Below are 26,860 nucleotides of genomic sequence, written 5' to 3'. Positions count from 1 at the left end.
CTTCTTTTCAGATGTTAGTGATAGACTTCTAATCAAATACATAAGCTAACATACAGTGCATAATAAATATTCAGCAAATGTAGGTGTTCTGCATAAAGATAGTACAGACTTTGTAATTTAATGTTTTCTACAGCTAAAACTCAAGAAAACTCCTTAAAAAAAATCACAAATCCTCTTAAGTACTAGTGTAAAAATCTTGAAACTTTTAATGACATTCATGGTAGGATGTTTTAAACAATTCATTTTATCCTGTGAACAGTTTCTTTTTATAAAATGATTAAGGGTATCCAGAAGACAGAATATTTTTTATTTTACACTTTTTCAGTTAGCTGGTTAATTTACTTTTAATGTAGCTAAAAGCATTTATCTTCTAGAAGGGAGCATTGTTTCGCACATCCAAATTTATTTGTCGTCTTATCTTAGGTTGCCGTTGGAAGAACAGATACTGAAGACTTAGACCTCTATGCGACATCTCGGGAGAGGCGGTTTCGTTTATTTGCCTCTGTAGAATGTGAAGGGCAGTTATTCATGACTCCGTATGATTTTATTTTGGCTGTTACAACAGATGAGCCCAAATGTAAGTATACATTTTAATTGTCTCAATAATTTTTCCAAACTCCATTCTTCTACTTTGTAAAAGTATGGAGCAGAGTACAGTTTCTAGAATAACTAACAAAGTACTGTATTTCAGAAAAGCCATGTGCTATACAATGTTACCAGACTAGTATTTCTTATAAACCTTTCCTCATCTCTCTTCTCTTCAGAAATTTTCAGTTGCACCTATTTTAACATATACCAACCTTCAGCACTATCTTAATTTTTATGTTCTTTCTAAGAAATTTATATGTTGCCTGTTAGTTTTTATACCCAGTCTAAACAGAGTAATTCAGAGGACTGGCTTTAAAATTAGCCTTGGTCAGGATTTCTACTTATATCTCTTCTGTATTTGTCTAGCTCCTACACTGGTAAATATAGGATAATTGTTTCTCACTTTTCCGTGTGTCAGAACAGTGGCTCTCAAACTCTTTGACATTAGGCACAGTCTAGTAAATCTTTTAATATCTAACTTAATAAAAGACAGTTGGATTCTCATTATGCTTTTGTATTTTATATTATATAATATATTCTTTTTCTTGAAATGTATGAATATAAGGATAGTAGGAAAGGGAAGAATATTTTAATAGCCTTTTCTGGTAATTGTGTATTCTTCCTTGATGCTGTATCACAACTCCCCTGTTAATGAGGTCTTGAAAGCCTCCAAGGTGGTGGTGAAAGAACAAGGAGTGCTAAGAGTTTCTAGCTGGCTTACCTGGACGGATGACAGTTGGAATGAGGTTTGAGGAGAAAATCGCTATTTCAGTTTTAGACATAGTGCATTTGAGATGTATAAAAGACCGGACAATTGGATTTGATTTCACTGAAAAACATATCACCAAAAATCAGTATACTGCCTAATCAGTTGTTTGATTTCCTTGTAACTGTCACATAAATACTTTAAACTAGCTTGAAACAATTATAGCCATTTTTCTCCAGAGGCAAGGATATAGCAAAACCAAACCTTAAAATAAATTCTCAATAATTTGGCAAGTTGGCCTATTTGCAGTCTACTTTTTGAGGTACTATTTCAATTAATTAATATTAATGTCTTGGGTTATTTCCTCTGGAAATCAAGGGAGAATATTCATCTGTATATGATGATAATGAAACGTGAATGGATGGAATTGCCTAAGGAAACAGTGTAGTATGAGAATGAGAATATAGATGATCAAGGACTAACCTGGAGGAACACCTACACTTTAAAAGATGAACATACAAAGGTTGATAAGGGCAAGCCTTAAAAGGAGACAGAAGAGTGTCCAGAGCTATGAGAAGAAAATCAGAAGAGTATAGAGTCAGGGAAGTCAAGGAGAATGGCCAGAAAGGTCGAGTGGAATGCTAAGAAGTCAAGTGAGATGAGGATAGAAAAATGAAGTAATATGAAAGTTATTGATGATATTTGAAATTGTTATTTCAGTGCAGTGAATTAGGCAAAGACTGTATTGTAGGGATGAGTAGAAGATGAAGAAAACAGTGAATATTAAGGACTCTTTTGAGATACTATTTGACTGCTAAACAAAAAGAACATTTAGGACCAGTGGAATTTGAGATAGAGGCTTGGTTATGCAGGATTTTAAGCCATTGATACACATTTTAAAAAATTACTTTGACTGGAGAATATGAGGATAGTCTCTAAAGTGGAGTGAACTGTGACAGAAAGAACACAAAGTCAAGAGAATATTGGTATATTCACAGCATGCACTTTGAGACTATTAGGGCAATAGTGATAGAAAAGGCTAGAAATTAAGTAAAGATCTTTTTAAAAGTAATGTGAAGGCTGTGGTAAGATTTATAGTTCCTTGAATTGATAGTCCAATGTAGATTTTAAGTATGTATTTATTAGTCAATACTATTAATATAAAAATAGTAATAGCTGCATGCAGATTCTTTGAGAATCCATGAATAAACTGTTTAAACGCAGTGAGCATTTAATGAATGTTGGTGTCTGTAGTCATCATCATCATCATCACGTGAACTTATAAGCATGATTTAAAGAATCTTTGATATAGTATTATAATGACATTCAACAGGAAGAATGATGCAGTGTATAAATATTATGGTAGTTGATTATTACTGTTTTTGAAGACTAGAAAATTTGTTTTATCACATTTAATAGCATCTAAAAGATGAATTTCCTTTGTAGAACCAAAATTAGTAATTATTTTCATATAATGTCAAGAATTAATTTAGATTAAAAAATATATCTTTTTGAAAATTTCAGAAATAAAATAGTAGTAAAAATATAATGAACATAAATCTACAGCTTAAGAAATAAAATATTTCAAGTAGAATTAAAGTCTCCCTCTCCACTTCAGTTATATTTATATATGTGGTGACTTCATATGAAATAAAGAATTTATAGTCTGAAAATCCTTTGAAGAACTTTCTTAATGGCTCTTTACTCTTTATTTTTTAAAAGCTAATAGTGTTGAACATCATACATTTCTGGCAGAATGAATATGTCTTTTGTGAATAATTTACCACGGATATCTCATAAACCCTACAAAACTGAAGAGTATGTCCAACTTCCTCTTTTGATAGTTTCTGAGCATTGCATAAGAGCATGTGCATATACTTTTGTACCATTTATTTTTCTGTATTTCTTACTGCTACATTTCAAGAGCAACATAATCATAAGTATTATTTACATTGTTAAAAGGAAATTCATTATGAAATTAATGTATTCAGTCTGCACAGTTGTTTACCTGCCAAATTCTAATTTATAGACTTGTAACTTTTATCACTTGATTACATGTTTATATAAAGTATCTTGGGTGAAGGATGTCACAACATAGGAGAGACATCTATCTCTGAAAATCAATTTACTAAATTTTAAAAATTAATTTTCTCCTTTTCAATCATAAAATGAGTTTTGTATTGCTTTAAAAAAGGCGCATAGAAAAAAAGTACCTTTTTTAAGATTTTGAATTTGATATGTTAATCATTCCAAAATAGTTTCCATCCAGTAGCATAGTTAGCATGCAGTACTTATACAGAAATAGTTCCATTGCCATGTAGAAAAATATATTGATTGTCATTGTTGAAATGTAGTAAAATATTATTTATAAGTTCTCCTAATGCAGCTATGTTACAGATATGTTGCTGGTTAATCTACTGGTACTAACCTGGAGACTGTTCTTAAGCAGGTGTTAGATATTTACATTGTTTAAATCTGAACAAAAGAAACAGCAGTATTGACTGCACATTTGTCCCAACATTCTAGGATGCATAATGTCCTAGATCTTCTTGGATATAAAGAAGAGTCAGAAAAAGGAAGTCAACCCAGATATTCCACTGAGACAGTCTTATTCCAAGATGCTTCTTTAACAGTTGTAGGGAAGAAAAATGAGAAACAGGACAACAGTTTCACTCTCACTTTATCTCCTCTACCTGTCATTTAGCCCCAAATATGATAATACAGTTATGGAAAAGTATTTACTGTTCTACTGATTATTTCTTAGTATAGACAGTTTATAGCAAACAGAAAAGCAAGCTATTAACATAAAATCATATCTTACATTCAAATCTTGAGGTTAAGAAATTTACCTTTAGGACATGAAAGTTTGGTTTTGAATTATGGTTGTAGATGGTTACTAAGTATGGATATACATTACATGGCATATTTATTATCTAATTATTTTATATTTATTTTAGTTGCTAAAACGTGGAAGTCACTTTCCAAACAGGTAAGTTAAAGCTCTTGGCATACATATGCATGCATATATATATATATATATATATACACACACACACACACACATGCGTACATACATATAAATATGTGTATTACATATATATTTTTGCAATTAAAATCAAATCATGTTATTTAAACTTGTGTCTCTGATTTATTTCATTTAACATTATGGTGTCAAGGTGCATCCATTTACCTGCAAACGTTTTGCATTTATCCTTCTTTATGGCAAAGTAGTACTGTAGCATTGTGTATAAATGCCACATTTTCTTTATTCTCTTACATGACAAACCCAAAATATGAACAGCAAAATAACAGATAGATTATAAGAAGTAAGTATATTGTATTCAAATTGGAGACACAACAAGAAATAGGAGGAGGGAGGAAAGGAAGGAAAAGGGATTAAAAGAAAATTGAAGAAAAAATGCAAATAGACCTTTTGTAAATGGGAAAGGGAATAAGAGTTGGAAGAAGCAGGAAGGGATGAGAGTAGAAGAGGACAAAAAACGAATTTACAAGTGTTAGGGACAGGTACAATCTCCCCTTGATAAATGTAATCATTATGTACTGTAAACATGTAGTAATACAAAATTAGATGGTGGTACTTTTTTTTTACCCTACATACGATCAAAATATAAAAAGATGGACAGTTTTAAGGACTGATGAAGATCAATCATAAATCTCATGTGCAAATGTAAATTCATGTGTTCTCTCTGGGAAACAATTTGGTACTAAACTTGAAGATGTACATACACTAAAACCAACAGTTTGGGGCTGGGGATTTAGCTCAGCGGCAAAGCGCCTGCCTGGCAAGCGCAAGGTCGTGAGTTCGGTTCCCGGTACAGGAGAAAAACCAAAAAAAAAAAAAAATAAATCAAAAATAAAATAAAACCAACAGTTCCATGCCTGGGTTTAAATTCCACTACAGTGCATGCACATGTACCTAGTAAGATTAAATTTGAATATATTGGGTAACCTAGTAGTTTCATACCAAAGGTATTTCTCAATACCTTGAGAAACCACTTTTTATGCAGCAGAAGTTCACAAAAATATCCATAGTTTGTTTATGATGGCCAAAAAACCCCTCATAACAGTAGGCATAGTAAATTTGGTAGATTGGTACAGTAAGTGTTATGCAACAGTGAAAACACATGCATTGTAGCAGTGCTTTATGTAGCTGAGTCTGAATAAAACATAATGGTAAACAAAAAAGTTTACAAAAACATAAAATATAATTTCATTTACATAAAGCCCAAAACTGGAAAAGTAAAACCTTATTATTTAGTGATATATTCATAGGTGGGAAAACTAAAAAATCATTAACATAAAATTTAAGACAGATTCTACTCTAGGGGAGATGTGGGAAACATCATCAGGGAGCGGCTCAAAGTGGCTTCTGTGTACTGATAATTTCCTGTTTTTGAACTGACTATTTCCAGAAGGGATTCTTCAGAGCCTATTACAAGTGTCATTTTTACTTGTGGAACTTTAGGGACATTTTCTTTAAATAGAAATAGTGCAAATATACTAGTTATCACAACTATTCCACTGCATTTTATGAAAGATCTAGCAGAATAATAGAGCTCTTTAACTTAGATTTGTAGTTGGCCGTGACCAAGTACTACAGATTAGGTGGCTTATATAGCACACGTTTGTTTTCTTACACTTTTGGAAGTAGAAATCTAAAATGCAGATATCAGCAAGTTAGTTTCTTATGAGGCCTTTCTTCTTGGTTTTCAGATGGCTGTCTTCTGCCTTTGCCTTTGCAGAGTGCTTCCTCTGTGCATATCTGTATCATAATCTCTTCTTATAAGTATACTGATCTATTGGCTTAGGGTCCATTCTGATGATCTCATATAATAACCTTAATTACCTCTCTAAGGGACCCCTTTCCAAAATAGTCAAATTATGAGGTACACATGAATTTGAATTTGAAGGGGCAGAGGACACAGTTTAGGCCATGACATACTATATGACAAAAAGTTAAAAAGGGGTTCTAAGATTTGGAATAGTAGCAGACAATATGATTAAGAGAAAAATGTAAAAATACATACATTTCAAATTTGGTCAAATTCAGTAAAAATTTTTAGCGAGATTGCTGTGGTTATAAGATCAATGAACCAAAGTTAGTAGTACACTGGCATTGTGCATCCGTACCAACAATACCAGTGGTAGCCTCGTATAAGACAAAATAATATAAGCAGCAAAAACTATTAGGGTACTTAACAGTGTCCCTAACAGAAGTGTGGAAGACATTATTAAACTTCAGTTTTATTAAGGTGAGTATCATGTTCATGAATGAAACTCTATCTCTTAATGATACTGACCTCCAAATTTATCTCTAAGTGATTACAACTATAATAAATATTCCAACAGAATTTATTTAGGATTTAACTTTTTAAATTCATTTGTATGAGTAATGGCTCCAAAATACTTAGAACAGTTTTCAAAAGGAAAGAAAAAAGTCCAGTGAGACGAGAACAAATGGCTTTGTTATACACTGAGATTAATAATAGAGCTCTAATTAAAATAATATTGTGTCATTACGATAATTTTTTTAGAAAGATCAAGATAGTAAAATATATATAATACAGAAACATATCCTGGCATGTATGGAAAATCTGTAAATCACTGTAGGAAAAAGTGACCTCTTCATAATAGTCTTGGAATAATGGACTTTCAATGTGGAAGCAAATACAATTAAACATCAATACCACCGCCATACACAAAAGCTGGTTTCACATGATTATGTTCTCATTTGTGAAAAATATTCCAAAAGACTGAAGGCAAAAAATGAGAGGTTGTTTTCTAGATGAGACATAGGCAAAACAAAATGGAAATTATTGGCATATTTTTCTAAATTAAATGTTAAAAATCTTGGCACCAAAAAGAGTGTCAGTAGCGTTAAAGATGTATCATGAATGGGAAAGTATGCTTCACCATATTATAAAACAAAGTATTAAGAATAGAGACTTACAGCCATACTGTATAGAACTCCTATAAATAAACATAAGAAATAATCAGCTCAACAAATGGACGAGTGTGGTGCAGCATACCTGCAATCCCAACATATTAGAAGCTAAGGATCAAAAGTTTGAGCCAGCCTGGGCTGTATAGTGAGTTCAAGACTGACCTAGGCTATATTACTGAAAAAAGGAAAAGAGAAAGAAAAAATGGACAAATGCAGCTACGGTAGCACATAAGTACACTTAAAAGACCTCAACATCACTAGTTACCAGGGACATACACATTAAACTAGTAATATTATATGATTTCACAGCCTCCAGATTATTAGCTTCCAGGAATCTGAAAATTCCAATAATTAGCAAGGATAATAAGGAACTAGGTGAGAAAATAAATTGGTATGTTTACTTTTTAGAGAATTTTGGCTTTTGCCAATAAAATTGAAAATGCTTATTGGAAATCCTACTTCTGTATATGTGTGCTTGAGAAATGTTTGCATATTTACACTAGGAATCCTGTTCGTGTTTCCTAAAATAGTAACTGCAATAATACAGATTTAGAAACAATATAAATGTTAGTCATTAGGGAAATGGATTGAAGTGTGAATAGACATACCAAAGGTAAATATGGTAATACAGAGTAAAACTGAGTACATATATGAGAGCAATATGTATTACTGTGACTAGACCTTCAAAATTCAGGTTGAGTAAAACAGCAGGTTGCAAAATAATACAAACTAGCAGTTCTTTAAAATGCAGAGACCTTTTCAAAGATCTAAGAAGTCAGTCATTTTCATCATTACTGAGAAGATATTTGTTTTAATTTACTCTCATTCTCTCAGGAGTGCACAGTAGAGTTTTCTAGAGGCCACAGGATGAGGAAAGATATCACTGCTCTGACAGCTAATGAGCTAATGGAATGTGTGCATGCCTAATCTTGTGAAGAATGGAAAGAACTGAATTTTAGCTATTACAGATAACTACTTTGTAGCCATTCATATGGAAGTGAAGACTATTTGATAGGAAAATAGGCCCATTATAGAGGAAGCACAAAGAGTAAATTACCAATCAGTATACAGGGAATGAGTTACTATCTGCCATCACAAAATACTCTGTACAGGTGCCTAGCTAGAGTTAGATTAAAAAAATGTTCAATAAATTTAAGTTGGACTCCTTGGGTAATAGTTTTCTGTGTTTACTAATTTTCTTGTAATGTAAATGTAATAAGTACACTACATAAATTTTTAAAAATTGTATTCACTTAAAATTATATAAATCTTTCAAAAAGCATCTCTAACTCCAGGAAGCTGAATTTAATAAATATTTATTTGTTACCTACTTACAGTACTGCAATATAATTCTAACATTAATCATCCAAAGGCATTGTCGGACTCTACCAGTTTAAGGGTATAGTGCCCAGCAAGATTGCTCTCATATCTGATGCTTCCCACAAATTCAGGGGTCTCTAGCCCAGCACACTTAGGACCTTCCTGGCTACAGATCTGGGAGTTTCCTATAACTCCTTTTAGGTTTAATAGTTTTCTAGAATGACTGGTAGAACTCAAGAAAATGTTATACTTATGATTACATTTTATTATGTAAGATACAAATTAAACCAGCCAAATAGTCAAAGGGTTAGGTCTGGGAGGCACCTGGTGAAGAGCTTCTGCGTCCTCTCACGTGAAATCAGGGTGTGTTACCCTCCCAGCACATTGGTGTGTTTGCCAACCTGAAAGCTCCACTGAGCTTAGTGTCCAGAATTTTTCTTACGGTTTTGTTACCTAGACATAGTTAATTGAGTCTGCTAAAGATTTATTTTAAATTCTTAATGCCTTCCAATTACAAAAATGAAAAACTATAAAACTCCAATTGATTTGTATAAAGCACTACTATCTGTAAAAACCCAGGATAAGCACTAAAAGTAAGATTCCCAACATAAATGGAAATGTTAAGCTTTTAATAAATTTTAAGTCCTTAAATTCAGCAGAAAATTTTAAAAACTGTCAGTTTGGTGATCTAAACCAGAGAACTAGATTATTGGTAAATAATCTGCTTGGAGTCAGTAAGGCCGTACCTCTCTCATTTACTACCTATGTGACTGTGAGTGAGGCAGATACTTAACCCACTTTCAATTTTCAGCAAAATATACATAGTAAGAATTTTTTTAAAGAAATAAAATGCAGTACTTGGTAAATCCATTGCTGATCAGTTAGAGGATACTCAGAGGTAACTGATTTTTCAGTCTTAAACTCTAGAGGAGTTTAAGCTAGAACAAATCCAGTTAGAGACATTGAAATGGGGAGAAATGCATTTTTATACAAATGAGTATATAAATTAAGTAATATAAAATGTATTCAGAATGCCTTTTAAAATCTTTTACTCCAATAAAAATACTTTTACTTTTATCTAAACAGTAAACATTCCAGCTTCTCATTATTCACATCTGAAGCCTTACCTCTACCACTGGTACCCTAAGCAGGCAGAACTCACTTGTAGCATCTGTTACCTGCAATGCAGATATAGTACCATAAAGGAAATCAATGTAAGAATCCACAAATAGGCTTGAAGGCAAAAATAAATCCCCCCAAAATGTTCCCATCTTTGACATCCTTGGGATTCCCTTATTTTTCTGCTACCATAGCTTTGTAATTAAAAAATAGTTGTTTATAAATGTCACAGAGCATTTTTATGTGCAATGTGCCAGGAAACGTTTTCTTCAAGTACTGAGGAGATTAACCAAATTACAGTTTTCATTTATTTCACAAAGTATGCACAATAAATTAAAAATTTTATGTGAACAATGAGCACCTCAAGAAATTCATGACCACCAAACCAGCATTACAAAAATTCTCGAGGATATGCTAGAAAGTGATGATTCAAATCTTTAAATCCTTTATTAAAATAGATTCCTCCTAGGTGTAATAGTTTGATTTTTTAAAAAGCTGAAGATAAGCAGCAGGTGAAGTCTGTGTTCTTTGCTGAATATTTAATTTAAAATTAGAAAAAAAATTGAAATTAGTTACAGTAGTCCAATACCCCTTTCTCCTGCTTCACCCAGTGTCTTCATTCTTTGAGTTGACATTAAAACAGTCTTCATTGCTTCCTGAAATATTCCTTTATTTCTGTCCTCTACTCAAAGCCCCTAAGTCCAGGAGTGCTATAAAGAAGAGAGCTTTCGGGGCTGGGGATTTAGCTCAGCGGCAAAGCGCCTGCCTGGCAAGTGCAAGGTCATGAGTTTGGTTCCTGGTACCGGAGAAAAACCAAAAAAAAAAAAAAAAAAGAGAGCTTTCATAGAACTATATCTTTATAACAGACCTCAGAAGTTAAAGCAGAACTTGCTGCTTTATTTTAATTTGGTTGTCTTAACTGTATAGACTTCTGGTTATGGAATTTATTTGAAATTTTAGATAGCTCTGATTTAATTTAATATAGTGTCTTCATCATTTATTTATATATGCACTGTGGACAAATACTGGCTTTTGTGTTGAATGAACTGCAGGCATAAAATAGAATAAATAATGACATTCCAGGTCTTTTAAGTGGAGAATTTTGGCATGGATATTTAATTTTTAAGTCTATCTTATAAGAAAATGGTTTACCTATTAATCAGAATTATGATATCCTCTGGCATAGGAATTGAATCAGATGCTATCAGAAACACCGCCAGTTTGGAAGGGCTCATCAAAGCTATTTCGAAATCTTAAAGAAAGAGGTAAGTTAACGTTAGCATATGCATTTTAATATTGACATTATGTTATTTATACTGTCATGTATACATATTTTCCCATATATAAAGTTATTCTAAAATTATATAAGTGTGTATCCATAGAAAAGTGCTGAAAAAATATAAAATGTGAATGATGAATGATTCTGGGTAGTAATGTTATTTTTGAGTAGTGTGATTAAGGCAATTTTACATTATTTTGTACATATATTATTCCTATCACATTTTTTACAAAAATATGAACTTCTATAGTTTTTTAAAAAAAACTCTTCAACTATAATGAAATAGAGTATAATCACCCATAAGAAGTATTTTTCAAAACTACTGGATCTTCAGTGACTATTTTTCCTCCTTCCATTTTATTTGTAGGGAATTATAGATATCCATGAATATAATCAATACAAAAACTTCTTATGTGCATCTTTTGGCAGCAAAATTTAAACATGTCTCTTTTATAGACAACACTTACTGCCAAATCCACGTGTTTCAACTTACTCTATTATTAGTGTCTGTGCATCTAATTTATAAATTCATATATTTGTTGGCACTTAGACTAGTACATGGCTTTTACTGCACTTTTCTTTCACAGTGTACTTTTTGCATCTATTTATAGAAAAATGTATTAATAAAATATCCTTGATCTTAAAATAGAATGTTTCCTCTGTGTATATTCTTGTTTATATTCTCAAATATAAGAATATACAAAGACTGAAGATTTAAAGTTATTTTTCTTTCTCATCAATGTAAACCAGTTAATATTGGTTTGAAAATATATTTGCTCTAGCATGAAGATAGATACCTTAAAGGAATTGTTACAATTCATATATTTTGTCAAAGTAGAATAAAAAGTTCATATTACTTCCAGCTGGTTCACATAGAATCCTAAAGAGACACTTTATCTTTTATCATAGATATTTCCTAACTTTGCTTTTTCAGTCTTTGAAAAACCTGTGCCAAGGTCTGTTAAGACATTCTTAGATACTTTTTCCTGGAACTTGTCTTAAAGATTGATTAATTTAAATTTAAATAGCTACACTTCACCAGTGGCCCACTGTATAGTTGGCATCTGTATCATCCTGATCAAATTATGAAGGCAACCAGTGATCCCATTGGAACCCTTAGATTCCTGTAGGCTAATGAAGTAGAGAAATACAGATTTCTAGCTTTTAAATAGAGGTTAAGTGGCAGGATAATTTTGAAGCTAAGTCTTTAGAACTATTAAAGGTTAATTTTAAAATGAAGAAATTTGTTTGAAACATTACCCAGAAAGAAACTGTTATGCAGTTTTAAAAATAATTGATAATGTAACACTTATGAAAACATGTCACATAGATTTAATTATCACAGCCAGCTGTAATGTATCATGATAGAGGAATTAATGTAATACTTTTAAAGACCTTCCCTTAAAATTTTTTACTGAATTTTAAAAGAAACCTAGCTCACGTTTCTCTTACCTTCTTTCTAAAGATTGCATGCAGCTCAGTATTCATTTAATTTAGTAATCATTTTAATTTTAGTATTCATTTAAATTTTTCTTTGATCTTAACTAACCTTAAATCACTTGGAGTTTTATAGTTTTTCATTTTTGTAATTGGAAGGCATTAAGAATTTTAAATTCGTCTTCAGCAGTATTTTCTCTTTTCTTTTACCATTGTTATTATGTCATGAGTTTCACTTTATTCTCCTTCCCTGTGGATTAAGCCACTACTTCAAGCATGTAGTCCTACAGATAAATGTCTACCATGATAATTACGATCAAGACTGTCACTCTTAAGTAACCACCCTCACTTGAGGGAAATCTTGAGTTAATTACCAAGTAAAATTGTACAGCAGTTATTAAAATTCTTTATACTAACCTGCAACTCTTGTGTATTCTATCAGATGAATTAGAGCACATCAGTGACATGGGATTGTGGAGGCAGCAAGGTCATTTTCCAGTCCTATTTCCCTTTTGTCCTTTTGCATTTATGCTTTTCTTTTCCTTTTGAGGGATCCCTATGGAATCTAAGTATTGTATCCTTATATACATTGACCATTTCAGAATCTTTCTCCCATAACATTCATGGCGATCAACCAGAACTGTCTGTCTATAGGTCACAATATTCTAGTATAAACAAAAGAAGAGAATGCTTTCAAAGCTTCCTGGCTAGTTCCCTTCATGTCTCTGACAAAGTGCCAGACAGTGGTTCTTCTCTTTGTTCTGTAACAAATAGGGTAGCCTCAAAGAACATCAGATAAAATAGAGATTTAATGTTCACAGTATGATTATTTAAGGATTTTTATACCCTTTTACCAAACATCAAATTATGCTACCTAGATAAGTATTATAGACTTATTCCTAATTTTAATTATCTCTGTATCTCCTTGGATGTGTCAATAAAGCCATTAATTCTAGTTTTGGGTATTACAGTACAAAGGCAAGAATTTAAGTAACAGGATGTATATTTTTATTTACTTCAACAAATTTCCTTTTAAAGTTTGTAATTACAGATTTATAGAGAACTCAGGGTACGTATATTATAATCCATTCAATTGATATATAAACTTCTTAAGATTACATTTAATAGAAGCATTGTTTGTCAGAATAATAAATGATAATTTGACAGCAGAAGACTGGTGAATATAAACTAAGTCAATACAAAATCAAATTTCTAAGCAAGAATATCTAAATATTTTATTCAACTGTTAATATGTAATTAAGTTTTTTTAGCATTTACCATTTCTGACCATTGTATGCAGATTCATGCATAAGAAACTAGCAACAAGTTGAAAAGGTATAACTATAACTAAACATTTTAATTTTGATTCCTTGCCAATATATTTGAGAACATTAATGAGGATTTTGTATGGGGCTCTACAGTAGCATATGGAACAATGAAAGTAAAATTAATTTTCTGCTTTTATGGTGTTTTATACTGCTAATTTAGTGTCATTTAAAACAATATTTAGCATCTACTTTACAACTATAAACTATCCATAGTGTTTGTTTTTACTTTGATACATATAAAATAATATTTCATATAGCATAATTGGTACTGTTTTTTCTTCCAGGTGTGATTTCTTATACAGAATATCTTTTTCTTTTATGTATTTTAACAAGTGAGTATACTCATTAAACCTACTTGTTGATGCAGGTTTTTTTAACCTGAATCTTGTAACACAGATCTTTCTTAGCTTATTTTACTATTGAACATAGCTTTAGATATATGTTCATTGTATTATAAAAATAATACCTAAATGATACAGAAAAATGCTAAGTATAGCACTATCAAGAGTCAGGAACAAATATTTTGGGTGTGGTATAGTAATAAAATACTTATAAATTTAATATTATATGCCTATTTTTATTTTTAATCTACATGACACTCCCAAAGGTCAGGGCATATAAGTAGTGTTTCTGTGCACTCATTTGAGAAAGATTTCTCTGCCAGACTAATGAGAGAATGAATCTTGAGTCTCAAGATTGGCATGTCTATCAGAATACCCATCATCCACACCGGAAAGCACTTTGTTACTTTTTTCTTCTCGTGAAATATATGCAGGGTTACTGGTGTCCATTTCAGAAATACTTCTTTGCTTTTGTTTGGGGAAAGTGTATGCTGTAGCGCTGTTTACTCTGCTCCAGCCACCTGGCCTTTCTGTTCCTTGAATTCTCACTTCACAGATTGAGAGTTTCTGCTTTTTCTGCCATCAGTGCTTTCCTGGAGATCGTCATGAGAAAAAACGCTGTTCAAATTTGTGTCAGATGTGAAGATTTAGAGGATTGTTTCTTGACCTTTCTAAAATAGCTCCTCCTCCCATCTCTATCTTTTTTTACCCTTTTTCTTCCTAGCACTTAAGTTAAAGTATTATTGGCTTACATGCCCTTGTCTGTCTCTCTTCCCAGGAGTACAGACTCCATAGTGGCAAAAATAAGTATTTTATGCATATCTTAGCAAAGAGAGTGTCTTACATATAGTATACTCTCAAAAAATAGTTGATGAAGGAAGAATGAAATGAATGAGGGAATAGACTATTGCCCTTGGAATTTCCAATTGTGAGGATTTGTGGAAGCATGTGGAAATAAGAATATCAATAAAATTGTCATTAGAAACAAGTTTTAAAATACATTGTACTTACATGATTAGAAAATTTACACCACTATACTATTCTTTAATTAGTAAAGGATGATATTACATCGAGTTCTATGGTAGGAGATTTTATGGCGGAGAAAAGAGAATGTGTTCCAAGCACAAATGTGCTTCAAAATTAGTGTAAGTGTTGCAGAAGCGAGCACATTTTCCAAAATTATATTCCTTTATTTTTGTGTATTTTTACTGGGACTCAAAATGAAAATAAAACATTAGTGCTGAAGAACAAGTACTGTGCAGTTTGTAGGGCCACCTGAGGTTGTTCCAGTCTGGAAATAGTGATGATACAATCCAATCCATAGTGAATACCATCAAGAAAACTAGAGTGGGTGCCAAGGAGAGTCTCAGGCATGTATTGAAAAATAGTCTTACTAGCCAGAACAACAGTGAATGCAAAATTAGTAGTAATACATACTCAAAGTGAAAGATAAAAATGAGAATAGTGCTGGTGAGGAGAGGTACTTGTTGAGAGGGGACAGGTGGGTTTTCTTACTAGTACCTTTGGATACAATGAAGCTTTCTTTGAAGTTCAGGGCACATGTGTAGAAGCTCTGAAGAGTTTGGAAAAATTATGGCATGTTGTTTAGAGTACAGCTAAGAAAAATGTGAAAAGAGCACTGGGAGGAAGTGGGCTACACAATCTACAGTGCATGTATGTGTTTTCTCTTTATCTTTTACTCTTTTCCCTTCAAATCATTGTTTATAAGAACTGCTGTTCTTTGTATGTTTTCAAGATCTTTTTAAAGTGTAAACTTGGCCATCAGAAATGGTATAAATTTTTATTAATTTCTCAAGTGAGTAATAATGAAAGTAAGGTTAGATTTCTAAAATACATGGAAGAAACGAGCTGACATGAAGGACTGACTTCTGTCAGTTTCAAAGCTAGCTATTCCCAGGGAAGAAAGTAGGGATCTGCTTCTCTTTTTTTCAGGTTCAACATTTCATAACAGGTAATATCAGTGTATCTAGGGGGATCTGTTTTTAAAACTGCTTGTCATCTCAAAAGGAAAGGTCAAATATTTTGAGAAAGGTATGTGCGGTGAGTTCCTCTTAAAGGACACGTCCACATTTTCCTCATTCCCAGGTTTTCTGCTCTATGCTTTAGAATTGAAAAAAAGGAAGGAGTGATCCTCGCTATATATAAGGTTCTTAAAAGTAAAGCAATTTGGAGTATGTGAAAGTTTTTCTCAAAAAATCATTTGTTCCATATTTTTGAGGAATTGGGAAATACATATTCAAACTTCTTTTATTTTGTATATGTTTTTGAAGTCTAAAAGTTTAAACCCGAGTCTGTAATTTCTTAGACTTGCTGTTTATTTCTATATGTCATTTCAGTTATAATTGTCTGAAGAATGAAAGAACTGGTTTATTGTGTCATATTTTTTAAATACTTCAAGTGTAATAAGCTGATATTTTCCTTTTTAACAAATTAATAGGCTTTTGATATTCTTATAAGGACAATTAATTTTCTTCCTGTGAGTGCTATGTGGGATCACATAAGGACTTCTAAAGCATCTTACTTGGCTGTGGGTGTAGCTCAGTGGTAGAATGCTTGCCTAGCATGTGGCAGGCCCTGAGTTCAATCCCAGCTCCACAAAATTAAGACAAAAATAAAATAAAGTATATTATTGATTCTGTTATTAAGTCTGCTAATACATAAAGCAGAAATATGTATCTTCCTATAAAGCTTTTTAAATATGTAATAGTAACATGTTGCTTTGAATTTCTTAGTTTAAAAAAGTATTCCTACACAGCTTATGTTTACAACTAGTATAGTTTTAAAATATATTTTTCTATTTCATGAATACTTTTTTATTTTTTTATGACAGAGCCACATGCAGGCTTTAGAATAGCTTTCAACATGTTTGACACTGATGGCAATGAGATGGTGGATAAAAAGGAGTTTTTGGTGGTATGTACATTGTATGCTACATTTTCAATAAACACTTCTCACTTATATTTTATGGTTTTGCGTTATTAAGAATACTACAATACAGAAAAGTAAAAAATTTATGCTTTCACCATAATTTAATAAAAAGTTAAATACTCATGTACTTGGAATAATGTTTACATTACAAAGATACAAATTCTATTTAGTATATAAAGATTATTATGGTTGTTTTTGTACTATCTGGAAGTTTGCACTGTATTGTATATTTTCTGTTGGATGGATATCAGGCAGTCTCTAGCTTATATTTTAGTTACTATTGAGTCTCCGTCATACTTTTCCTGGCATTGCCTTGTAAAGTATTCTTATCTTGGGCTTACTTCCCTGTTCCCTCCCATTGTCTTTGACAGTTCTAAGATATTTTCTTTCAGTATTCACGTCTTACTAGTCCCGCCTTGGAATTGTCTGACAACATCTTCAGCTGGTCATTTATCTTCTTGTTTCCCCTTCCAGAATTTTTTTCTCTTTTTACCTCTGTATCCCATATCTGTTTCTGTGGCAAAAATGCCAATTCCTTTTTTGTTCTAAATTATAAATTAATGTTAATGTGTTCCTTAGAGTAACAAGATCTGCCCTTAACATTTATGTTCAACTGTCTTTGTCTGTATTCTGTTAGTTAAAAGAAAAGGGAAGGACAACATCTGTAGCCATTTTGTTTTCTCTTTTTCCTTTGTAACCGCCATTAAAAATCTCAAAAAATCTTTTAAGGAGCTCCAAATTTTCATCAGTGGTGGAACACAGAAGAAACGTATGAAATTATTGTTTTCGTTGGTAGGAAGAAATAAAAATCTTCATCAAAGGTTAGCATTTGGCCTTTCAAAAGGAAACAAACAGACTAATTATTGGGATTTATCAAAAAGTTTAAACTGACCCTCATGTAACCCTTGCCCTGATGAAATCCCTAAGCCCAAAGCCACTGAAACTGGAACCTTCATTCTGAACTTTATAAATAGTGGGAATGTTGGGGCTTTCGCTTTCACTGCAGTACACGGACATACGTTCTTACCATCCCAACATAGACAAGTTTAATTTAACATAGTTATGCTTTGATAGCACACAACTATATTTTAGAAACTTTCAGAAAAAGCCTACTTATCCAAATAATTTTGAAAAAGAATTGTGTGTCAAGATTGCCAAGTCCTATCCCGCTGACATAAAGATGAAGTTTTGGAGAACCTAATCCCTTCAGAGCTGCTCAGGTCGCCTGGTGTCTTTGGTGGCCTACACCTATAAATCCAGCTACTCAGGAGATGAGGCGGAAGGATTGTAAATTGGAGACCACCCTGGACAATGTAGCAAGAGCCTATCTCAAAAATTAAGAACTAACAATTTTTCAACATTTTTAAAAGCTGTTTATATAGATGTCCTTTGAAATATAGTCTGTGGAGTTGAGAGATAAAATCATTTACACTGACCTCCTATTCTTTTCCACTCTACACTCTTGCAAAAACCTATCCTTGCTTTCAAGCTGTGGTCTAATCTTTTCAGGTGTTGTTCTGCTGCCTTGTAAGTGATATTTGCTTGCTTGTTTGCTAATAGCTCCTAAAATAGAAGGTGGAATTTGGCTAAGTTATTTGTAGAAGTAACATTAATCTTGGGAAGATTAATGGATCTCAAAATGTATCTCAAAGTGGATACACCTTGAGACCATAATATTCAGTAAAAGCAGACACACAAGTTTAAATATTGCATAGTTTCTCTTATGTCAGAAACCTAAGAGATAAAGAACAAAATAAAATAGAAAATAAGATAATCTTATATAAATGGGAAGAGAACAAAGAAATGAAGGGAGTGTTCAGGGAGGGGAGGAGAAATGGATGAAAAGAGTGTTGTGTACATGTACCAATACTTCACGAGGAATGTAACCATTATGTACTGCAAACATGCACTAATAAAAAAAATTTAAAAAGCAATGAGCTTTCCAGAAACTGATAAAGAGGTGAGATTAGGCTTTCATTTTTAAATTGTAGGGTTTAAAGAAAATACCACTACTAATAATAATTAACATACAATGAGAACTTCCTGTGAAGCAGGAAATGTGCTAAGTACTTTTAATATTTATTGCACACAACATTTATTAAGGTGAGGAATTATCTCCATGTCCCAGATAAAGAAAACAAACCTTAATTAAAGGAACTTGCCTGAGGATTTATACCTGCAGAGCCTATTCTCCACCACCATGACTGGGGAAACTCTGGATGGCATCTAGTCGGTCCTCATTTCGTACCTGAGCAAGTTGGAGCCCAGTGAGGGTTGAATGGCCTGTCTACTATAATAAAATGAATGTGTGACAGAAGCTGGACTCAGACTGAGTTCTTTAGTGTTATCCCAAAGTTCAAATAGGCTTTATCTCCATTTCTGAGTGGGCCTCAGACTGCATGTCTGCCTTTATTAGCAATGAGGTAAAACTATAGCATTAAACATATTTAACTTAACTATGGGTTACCATTGGTAAAAATGTTTCTTCTCTCTCCTGGGAGAAATATTGAACAAAAAATATATATCATGTAGTTTAAAAGTTCTTAATTGATTAAATTGTTTTCTTTGTGTTGGGAATATACCTGGTGCAGGGTGGTAATTAGTGCCTTGAAAATCTTGTTGGAGTTAACTTCTAGATTAATCTCTTTACAGCTTCAAGAGATATTCAGGAAAAAAAATGAAAAGAGAGAGACTAAAGGAGATGAAGAAAAGCGTGCAATGTTGGTAAGAAATACTTTATAGTAGTTTCAGGTGGGTTTTCCAGGTGCGAATTATTTTCTTCATGATGAGATGCATTAATTAATTACATTAAATTTAAATTAAAATTTAGAACATTGGAAGTGTCTCTTGAAAATATTCTAAAATTCTGTAGAAAATTGCTTCAGTATTTATATGCGTCAATATCAATATTTGTGTTAAATATTGATATTAAATATCTGTACCCATAATCACATTCATTAAATCATTTTCATCCACATTTTTGTTATCTGTGAGATTCGAAGGGTATATCTTGTAGTAGATTAATACAGATCATTATGCATGCAAAAATTTAAAGGTGAATTGCAAAGATTTAATTATATGAGCAAATTTAATTTTGATATTATAATATGAATGTTGAAGCAAATACAAGGAAATAATATGTTGTTTTGCATTCTTAGAAATATAGATTCTTCTGTGATCCATAATATCTTTCTCTTATTGTGAAGATAGAGTTAACATTTGCTCCCATCCTCCTATCAGTTTTCTTTTTTTTGTCACAAACAAAAAACCAACAGCAGGCAGATTCATGTATTAAAAACAGCAAATGAGTTCTAAAACCTTACTGTTAGGCTTTATACTTGATGCTCTGCATGCATTTCCTCATTTCATCTACCTGGCATTTCTCTTATTGTCCATTGTGATAGATGAGGAGATTAATAAATGGAAAGGTTAAGTGTCTTATCCAAAGTTGTGTAGCTATTAAATGACAAGTCAATATTTGAAGCCATGTCTGACCCTCTTCAAAACCTGTACTTTTATCCACCGTACCATATTTCTTCATCTGCTGACACTGATACCAGAAATAATAGTCAGTTTTGTTAGCATGTGAACAATATTAGTTTTATGTCCAAATTATTAACTGCACGGTAGTTTAAACTGTCCTACATAAAATTAAAATAGCCAACTTCATTTTTAATAATTCTCTTATTTATTAGATTTTTAAAACATGGATTATCTTATCTATGTAATGCATTTTTAGTCCCAGTATATTTATGAAATACATGTTTATGTCTAGTTTAAGTAAAGCAGGTTATCAGGATTATGAAATACATACTACACTATAGGCTATTTTATGATCATATAATTATCAGTAGTTGATGAAACTCCCCCAGTACAGTATTGACAGAGCTTGCAGATGTGTCTTTAAAAAACTCACAGTTGATAATAATGTTAACAAAGTATTTAAAAGGGCACTAGTAGTTCTCTACTTAATTCAGTTCTCTACTTAATTTTAGAATTTAAAAATTGTGATTAATAAACCATATGAATAGCTTATAAATGCAGCTGTTTGGAGTATTAGCAAAAAGGCTAGAAAATTAAATACCTTCTTAATATTTTTTCCTATACATAATATATTGGAAGAATAAGTGGTTATTCTAATTTTGATAGGTAACCTGTAACCATAATTAACTGATAGACAAGTTATTAATGATGTATCACTTGAGGTTGAATTACATTAATGATTCTGCTAATATACCTTAGTAAATAATATTTCAGTGGATAGAAATATAACTGTTATTTGTTATTGTACTTCTGGAGAGAATTTATATATCTTCTAGTAAAAATACAATGATGGTACTATGTCAAGTAAAAAAGGGAAAAAGCTAGGAGAAAAACGATAGCCAATGCACACTAGGAAAAACTACAGTGTCAGCATGAACTCTGTTCTTAACTTCATTGTAGCCAATGTGAAAGAAATTTAATGTAAATATTTTATAATTGTGATGTATAATCCCACTAACTTGAATTAACTAGAGGATTTCTATCTGAATCTAAATTACACGACCATACCCTATCTTGTGTTGTGTTATATGTGTATCGGTCCGTGAAGCATCCCCTAGCAAATATATAAGAAAGGAAACTTAATTTTAAAGAACAGAGAAAATAATATAGAACTTGCATATGTGTAGAGAAATGGCTTTTAAAGTCATGGATCTCCACAGGTACCTCAGAGGACTTTATCCTATACCATAATTCAAGTATTGCTCCTGAAATCTCACATAAATTGGCTGTTAGAACTATTCTTAAAACACTTCAGAATAAATCTGTAACTCATCTCTGATTGATAGCACTCAACAATACAGCTCTCATTACTGTGTTTAATAATGATAATTAGTTTTAACTTGATAGTCACATTATAAACAATGCAAATGTAAACTAAAATATTATTTTATAATATTTTAGCTATCAGGAATTGTATAGAATGGAAAGTGACATTGTCAAAGTGCTAGAAATGACAATATGATTGATAGCTTCTTAAAATGTTTTGGTTAAATTTTAAAGCAAGTATAACTTAGCTTATTATAAAAATATATGGATTGCATCAAAGACACAGCATAACAGGCTTAGAAGCCATATTTGAGGGGTTTGAATATCAGCCCTGCCACTCTAGTTACCTTTGTAATTTTGAACGACATCATTAACTCCTCTGTGCCTTAGGTTTTTCATTTGTACAATTGGAGTAACAGGAGTAACGATTACATGCAATTTTTATGGGGGCTAAATTAACTAACACACAGCCACTAAACAGTATGCAAAATATAATGAACATTCAAAAAGGTTAGCTAATAGTAAAATGTAATGGCACCACATAGATACTTTACTATACCCAAATCAAAACTAATCCAGACTAAATTTAGAAATGCTTGCATATCAAAACAAAGCTATGCTTCAGAAGGAGTAAAGTAAATGTAACATTTCTTGGGGCACTTATGTGCTAGGCACTGAATTGTGTCCATAATAAATGTTACTCCGTTTAGTCCTCATTATGGTTTTTCCAGGTAAGTGTTACATCTGTTTTGCAAATTAGAAAACAATCAGAGGCTAGCTTGTCCAGTGTCATAGCAGTGGTAATAGCAGAACAGGCCTCCAGAGCAGGTGTTTCATATTATTTCCACACTCATGCTGCTGTATCTGGAGTTTCCCCATCGCATGCAGAATTACTGAAACCTGTCTAAATAAAGCTGCATATTTAAGAAAACATGTTTTACTCAAAGCAGTAGCGCTATCAGAAGGTTGCAATGAAATGGTTAAAATGAGCACAAATTCATCTGTCTAATTACATGAATTTAAAAAACTTTGCTACTCATCTTTAACATTTATCCCACTTGTATGTGCTCTATGAAGAATGTAGCATAATGATTTGCCCTTCCTAATTGATTATTTTGTCGTCTTTTCTTTTTTCTTTTCCTGTACTTGGGTTCATTCTGAAATGTGAAACTTCATTTGGCCCTTTGTGCTCTATGTCAGCGTCTTCAACTTTATGGATACCATTCTCCTACTAATAGTGTATGTACAATACTTTAAATGTTCTTTATGTATTTATCCCATACCTGTTATATTTGACAATGTTATTTTTCTTTATAAAGTTCTATTATTCAAAATATTTTGGAATTTATTACAGTATGGTACAATCAATTCAAAATTTGATATCTTCCTAAATTTATGAGACTAAAATATACAGAACAATTGTATATCTTTATTAACTGTATATCCTTTACTTATAATAAAGGAAAGGAAGCCAGGTGTAGTGGTGCATGCCTGTAGTCCCAGCACTTAGGAGGCCAAGGCAGGAGGATCGTCATGAGTTCAAGGCCAGCCTGGGCTACATAGTGAGTTCATGGCCAGCCTGCAATACTCAGCAAGACCCTGCCTTGAAAAAAAAAAAAAAATAACAGCAATAATAATAAAGTAAAAGGAGTGAAGACACACAATGAAAAACTGGTAGAATAATTAAAGATTTTGATTTGTCAGCAGTATTTGAGGAGTTCTGTAATAAATAATAGAGCAGGAGATAGGCTATGCTCCTGCTGAGCACAGGTATTTAAAATGTAGATCTGTTTATCTGATATGTAGTCTTGAGGTCTAATAAAGTATATTAGTAGTCAATATTAGTTTTCAGTTTTTCTCACAAATTTTTAAAACCCTGTTACCTGCCTCTATAAAAAAAAAACATATTTGTATAAGATGCTATTTGGTAGGTATAATATAGCAGAGTATTGTGTCATTTCTCAAAGAAAACTATGCTTTTCAGATTCTCCCTGTCTTGAAAAATTTGGGAATTCCTATAAATGAACTGATCTTTCATGTTTCATTTCTCTTCAGCAAGTCAGAGCTTGTCCTTAACACATCTTAAAGTAACTCAGAGTAGACTATAGCCCTTTATAAATATAAACATGCACAGTTCACTTAACTTCCCAGATTATTCAGCCATTTTAAAGGATCCCTCAAACTAGAGATTCCACCTTAGGGACCCTGAAGATTTTAACTATGACAGTTTTCCTTTTTTCTTTAATCTCATAAATAATTTTCATAGAGGATGATTATGTGTTTTTTAAAAATTTCAGTAATACCACTGCTAAAGGGAAACAAACTCTAATATAGCTCCATTACACAAATTCTATACACTATTATACAAATTGTAGTCACTCAGCCATTAAGAGAATCACACTGAGAAGCCAACTTAGTTGCCTAGTATTTCATTTATATTATGCTTGTTCATAGGAAAATATACTTATGATTTTACATTTTATCAAGTAACATTTTGCTTTTTATAATTTCACTGAAGACAGATTTTTTTCTCTGTTAAAAATGCACATATTAAAGCATATAACTTGACAGCATTTTTATCCATAGACCTAAATGAATTAAGTGATTTTTAAACTCCTTTAGGAGTTTAGTTGGTTTTTATAAACTTTCTTCCTATAATAAAAACATTTTTATTCAAAAAGGAATACTTTCAGAAGCTACAAGCTAACAAAAAATTTTGTTTAAAAATTTTTAAAAATTCAAACCTATCAGTATATATAAAATACCATTGATAGGGCGAGTGATACAAGTACCTGCCTGGAAAGCACAAGGGCCTGAGTTTGATTCCTGGTACACCACCACCCCCACCCCCCGAAAAAAAATACATAAGCCATTGATATATTATAAAAATATCATGTTATAGTGTTATTAACTGCAAGTTTCCAGAGTTACAGATTAACTTAAGTGATTATATAATTGGACCGAATATAATCAAAAGAGATTTAAAATAACTACTTTCTAGCTTTAGGACAAAGTTTCTTCAGGAAAAAAATGTAGTCATCTTGTTTGTTGGGGTTTTTTTTGTTGCATAGAAAAAAGATGAAACAAAATTTCAACAAAATAATGGAATAGCAACAGTTAATACATTCCATGTTGTTATCTTCAAAGTAGGTGCTCAGGGTACAAGATATGGGCATAAAAATTTCTTCAGTTGATGTTAACACAAACCTTCCTTTCCAGTGAATGAAGAGACATTAAAAGTACAACTGACTTGCATATTTTCCCTTTGCCCTATGGTCCTGTCCCCTTTCACCCATCCTAGTTCCTTTTTCCTTTGAACAATTTCTTCCCCTTTCACAATATTTATTGCACATTTTAGATATTATTTGCACTTTCAAATTCTCACTCAAGGAAGACAATCCAATATTTTCACATGTGTCTGATTTATTTCACTTATGAGTGTGGTCTTACATTGCATCTATTCACATATAAACTCTCGACTTTATCTTTCTTTATGGCTGAGTAGTACTTCATTGTATAAAAATAACACATCTTTTTAATCCATTCCAGAGTTGATGGGCATTTGGCTTGTTTCCATGATTTAGCTATTACAAATTGTGCTGCTATAAACATGGGTGCACATATATCGCTATAGTAAAATGTTTTTAATTCTTCTGGAAGAGACCCAGAAGGGAAAGAGCTAGTTTTTTGAGAAATTTCCACACTGATTTCCACAGTGATTGTACCAGTCTACACTCCCACCAGCAGTGGAGAAGGGTTCCTTTTTCCCCACAGCCCCTCGAGCATCTGTTTTTGGTTAATTTATTGATGGAAGTCATTCTTTCTGGGGTGAGATGGAATCTCAGTGTTGTTTTAATTTGTATTTCTTGGTGATGTTGACCAGTGATGTTGAACCTTTTTTCATATATTTATTTGCCATTTGTATTTCTTCATCTGAGAAGTGTGTATTCATCTCAGATGCACACTTTTGGATTGGGTCTTTGAATTTGGGAAGGTTAATTTTTTCAATTTTTTATATGTTCTAGGTAGAAGTCCTTTGAGGGGCAATTGGCTGAAATTTTTTCCCACTATGTGGGTTGCATTTTCATTTTGTTGGTGATTTCTTTTGATGTACAAAACCATTTTAATAAGATAAGATCCCAGTTGTTCATGCTTTGAAATATTTCTCATGCAGTCTGGGTTTTGTTCATGAGCTGTCAACCTATGTCTTCAAGATTTCTACCTATTTTCTCTTCAGTGTATTTAGTGTTTCTGTTTTTATATTATATCCTTGATACATTTTGACTTTAGTTTACTGCATAGTGACAGACATGGGTCTAGTTTTAGTCTTCAGCATGTACAGAGCCAGTTTTTCCAGTAACATTTATTAAATAGGCTTTCTTCCAGTGAACATGTTTTCTCCCTTTGTCAAAGATTCGGTAGCTTAATGTGTTTGTAGTTGTATCTGCGTTTTCTAATCTCTTCCACTGATTCTCAGGTCTGTGTTTTTTTTTTTCCAGTACCATGCTGCTTTTATTATAATAGCTTTGTAGTATAATTTCAAGTCACAGATTGTAATGCTTCCTGCCTTGACTTCACTGCCCAGGATAACCTTTGCCATTCTAGGTCTCCTCTGGTTCCAGATGAATTTTAGTAATGCTTTCTCTAATTCTGTGAGATGTTCAGGTGGTATTTTGATAGGGATTGCATTAAATCTTTATAACAATTCTGGGAGTATGGCCATTTTCACTATGTTGGTTCTTCCTATCCATGAGCAAAGAATATCTTTCCATTTTCTAACATCCTCTTTGATTTCCTTTTTTCGGAGTACTGTGATTTTCAATACATAGATCCTTTACTTCCTTTCTTGGATTGATTCCTAAGTTTTTTGGGTGCTGTTGTAAAGGGTGTTGATTCTGTATTTTCTTTCTCAGTGAGTTTCTTGTTTGTGTACAGGAATGCTATTGATTTTTGAGTGTTGACTTTGTATCCAGTTATGCTATGGGTTATTAAATGTAGAAATCTTTTGGTGGAGTTTTT

General features: G+C 32.3%; 1 protein-coding gene across 1 annotated transcript in view; it reads left to right on the top strand.

Annotated features, from left to right (window-relative positions):
* The window catches only part of Micu3 (mitochondrial calcium uptake family, member 3), a 98,306-nt gene that overhangs the window by 39,052 nt on the left and 32,394 nt on the right, over window positions 1-26,860 (top strand). The window contains exons 3-9 of the mRNA XM_013521486.1: window positions 424-577; window positions 4,252-4,283; window positions 10,885-10,963; window positions 14,027-14,074; window positions 16,935-17,017; window positions 19,685-19,756; window positions 23,042-23,080. Of these exons, the coding sequence (XP_013376940.1) occupies window positions 424-577; window positions 4,252-4,283; window positions 10,885-10,963; window positions 14,027-14,074; window positions 16,935-17,017; window positions 19,685-19,756; window positions 23,042-23,080 (507 nt within the window). The remainder of the gene's footprint in view (window positions 1-423; window positions 578-4,251; window positions 4,284-10,884; window positions 10,964-14,026; window positions 14,075-16,934; window positions 17,018-19,684; window positions 19,757-23,041; window positions 23,081-26,860) is intronic.

Source organism: Chinchilla lanigera, unplaced genomic scaffold (genome assembly GCF_000276665.1).
Source record: "Chinchilla lanigera isolate Chin_1 unplaced genomic scaffold, ChiLan1.0 scaffold00062, whole genome shotgun sequence".
NCBI classification, from domain to species: Eukaryota; Metazoa; Chordata; class Mammalia; order Rodentia; family Chinchillidae; genus Chinchilla; species Chinchilla lanigera.
The sequence above is the reverse complement of the archived record's forward strand: the minus strand, read 5'-3'. Positions and strand labels throughout refer to the sequence as shown.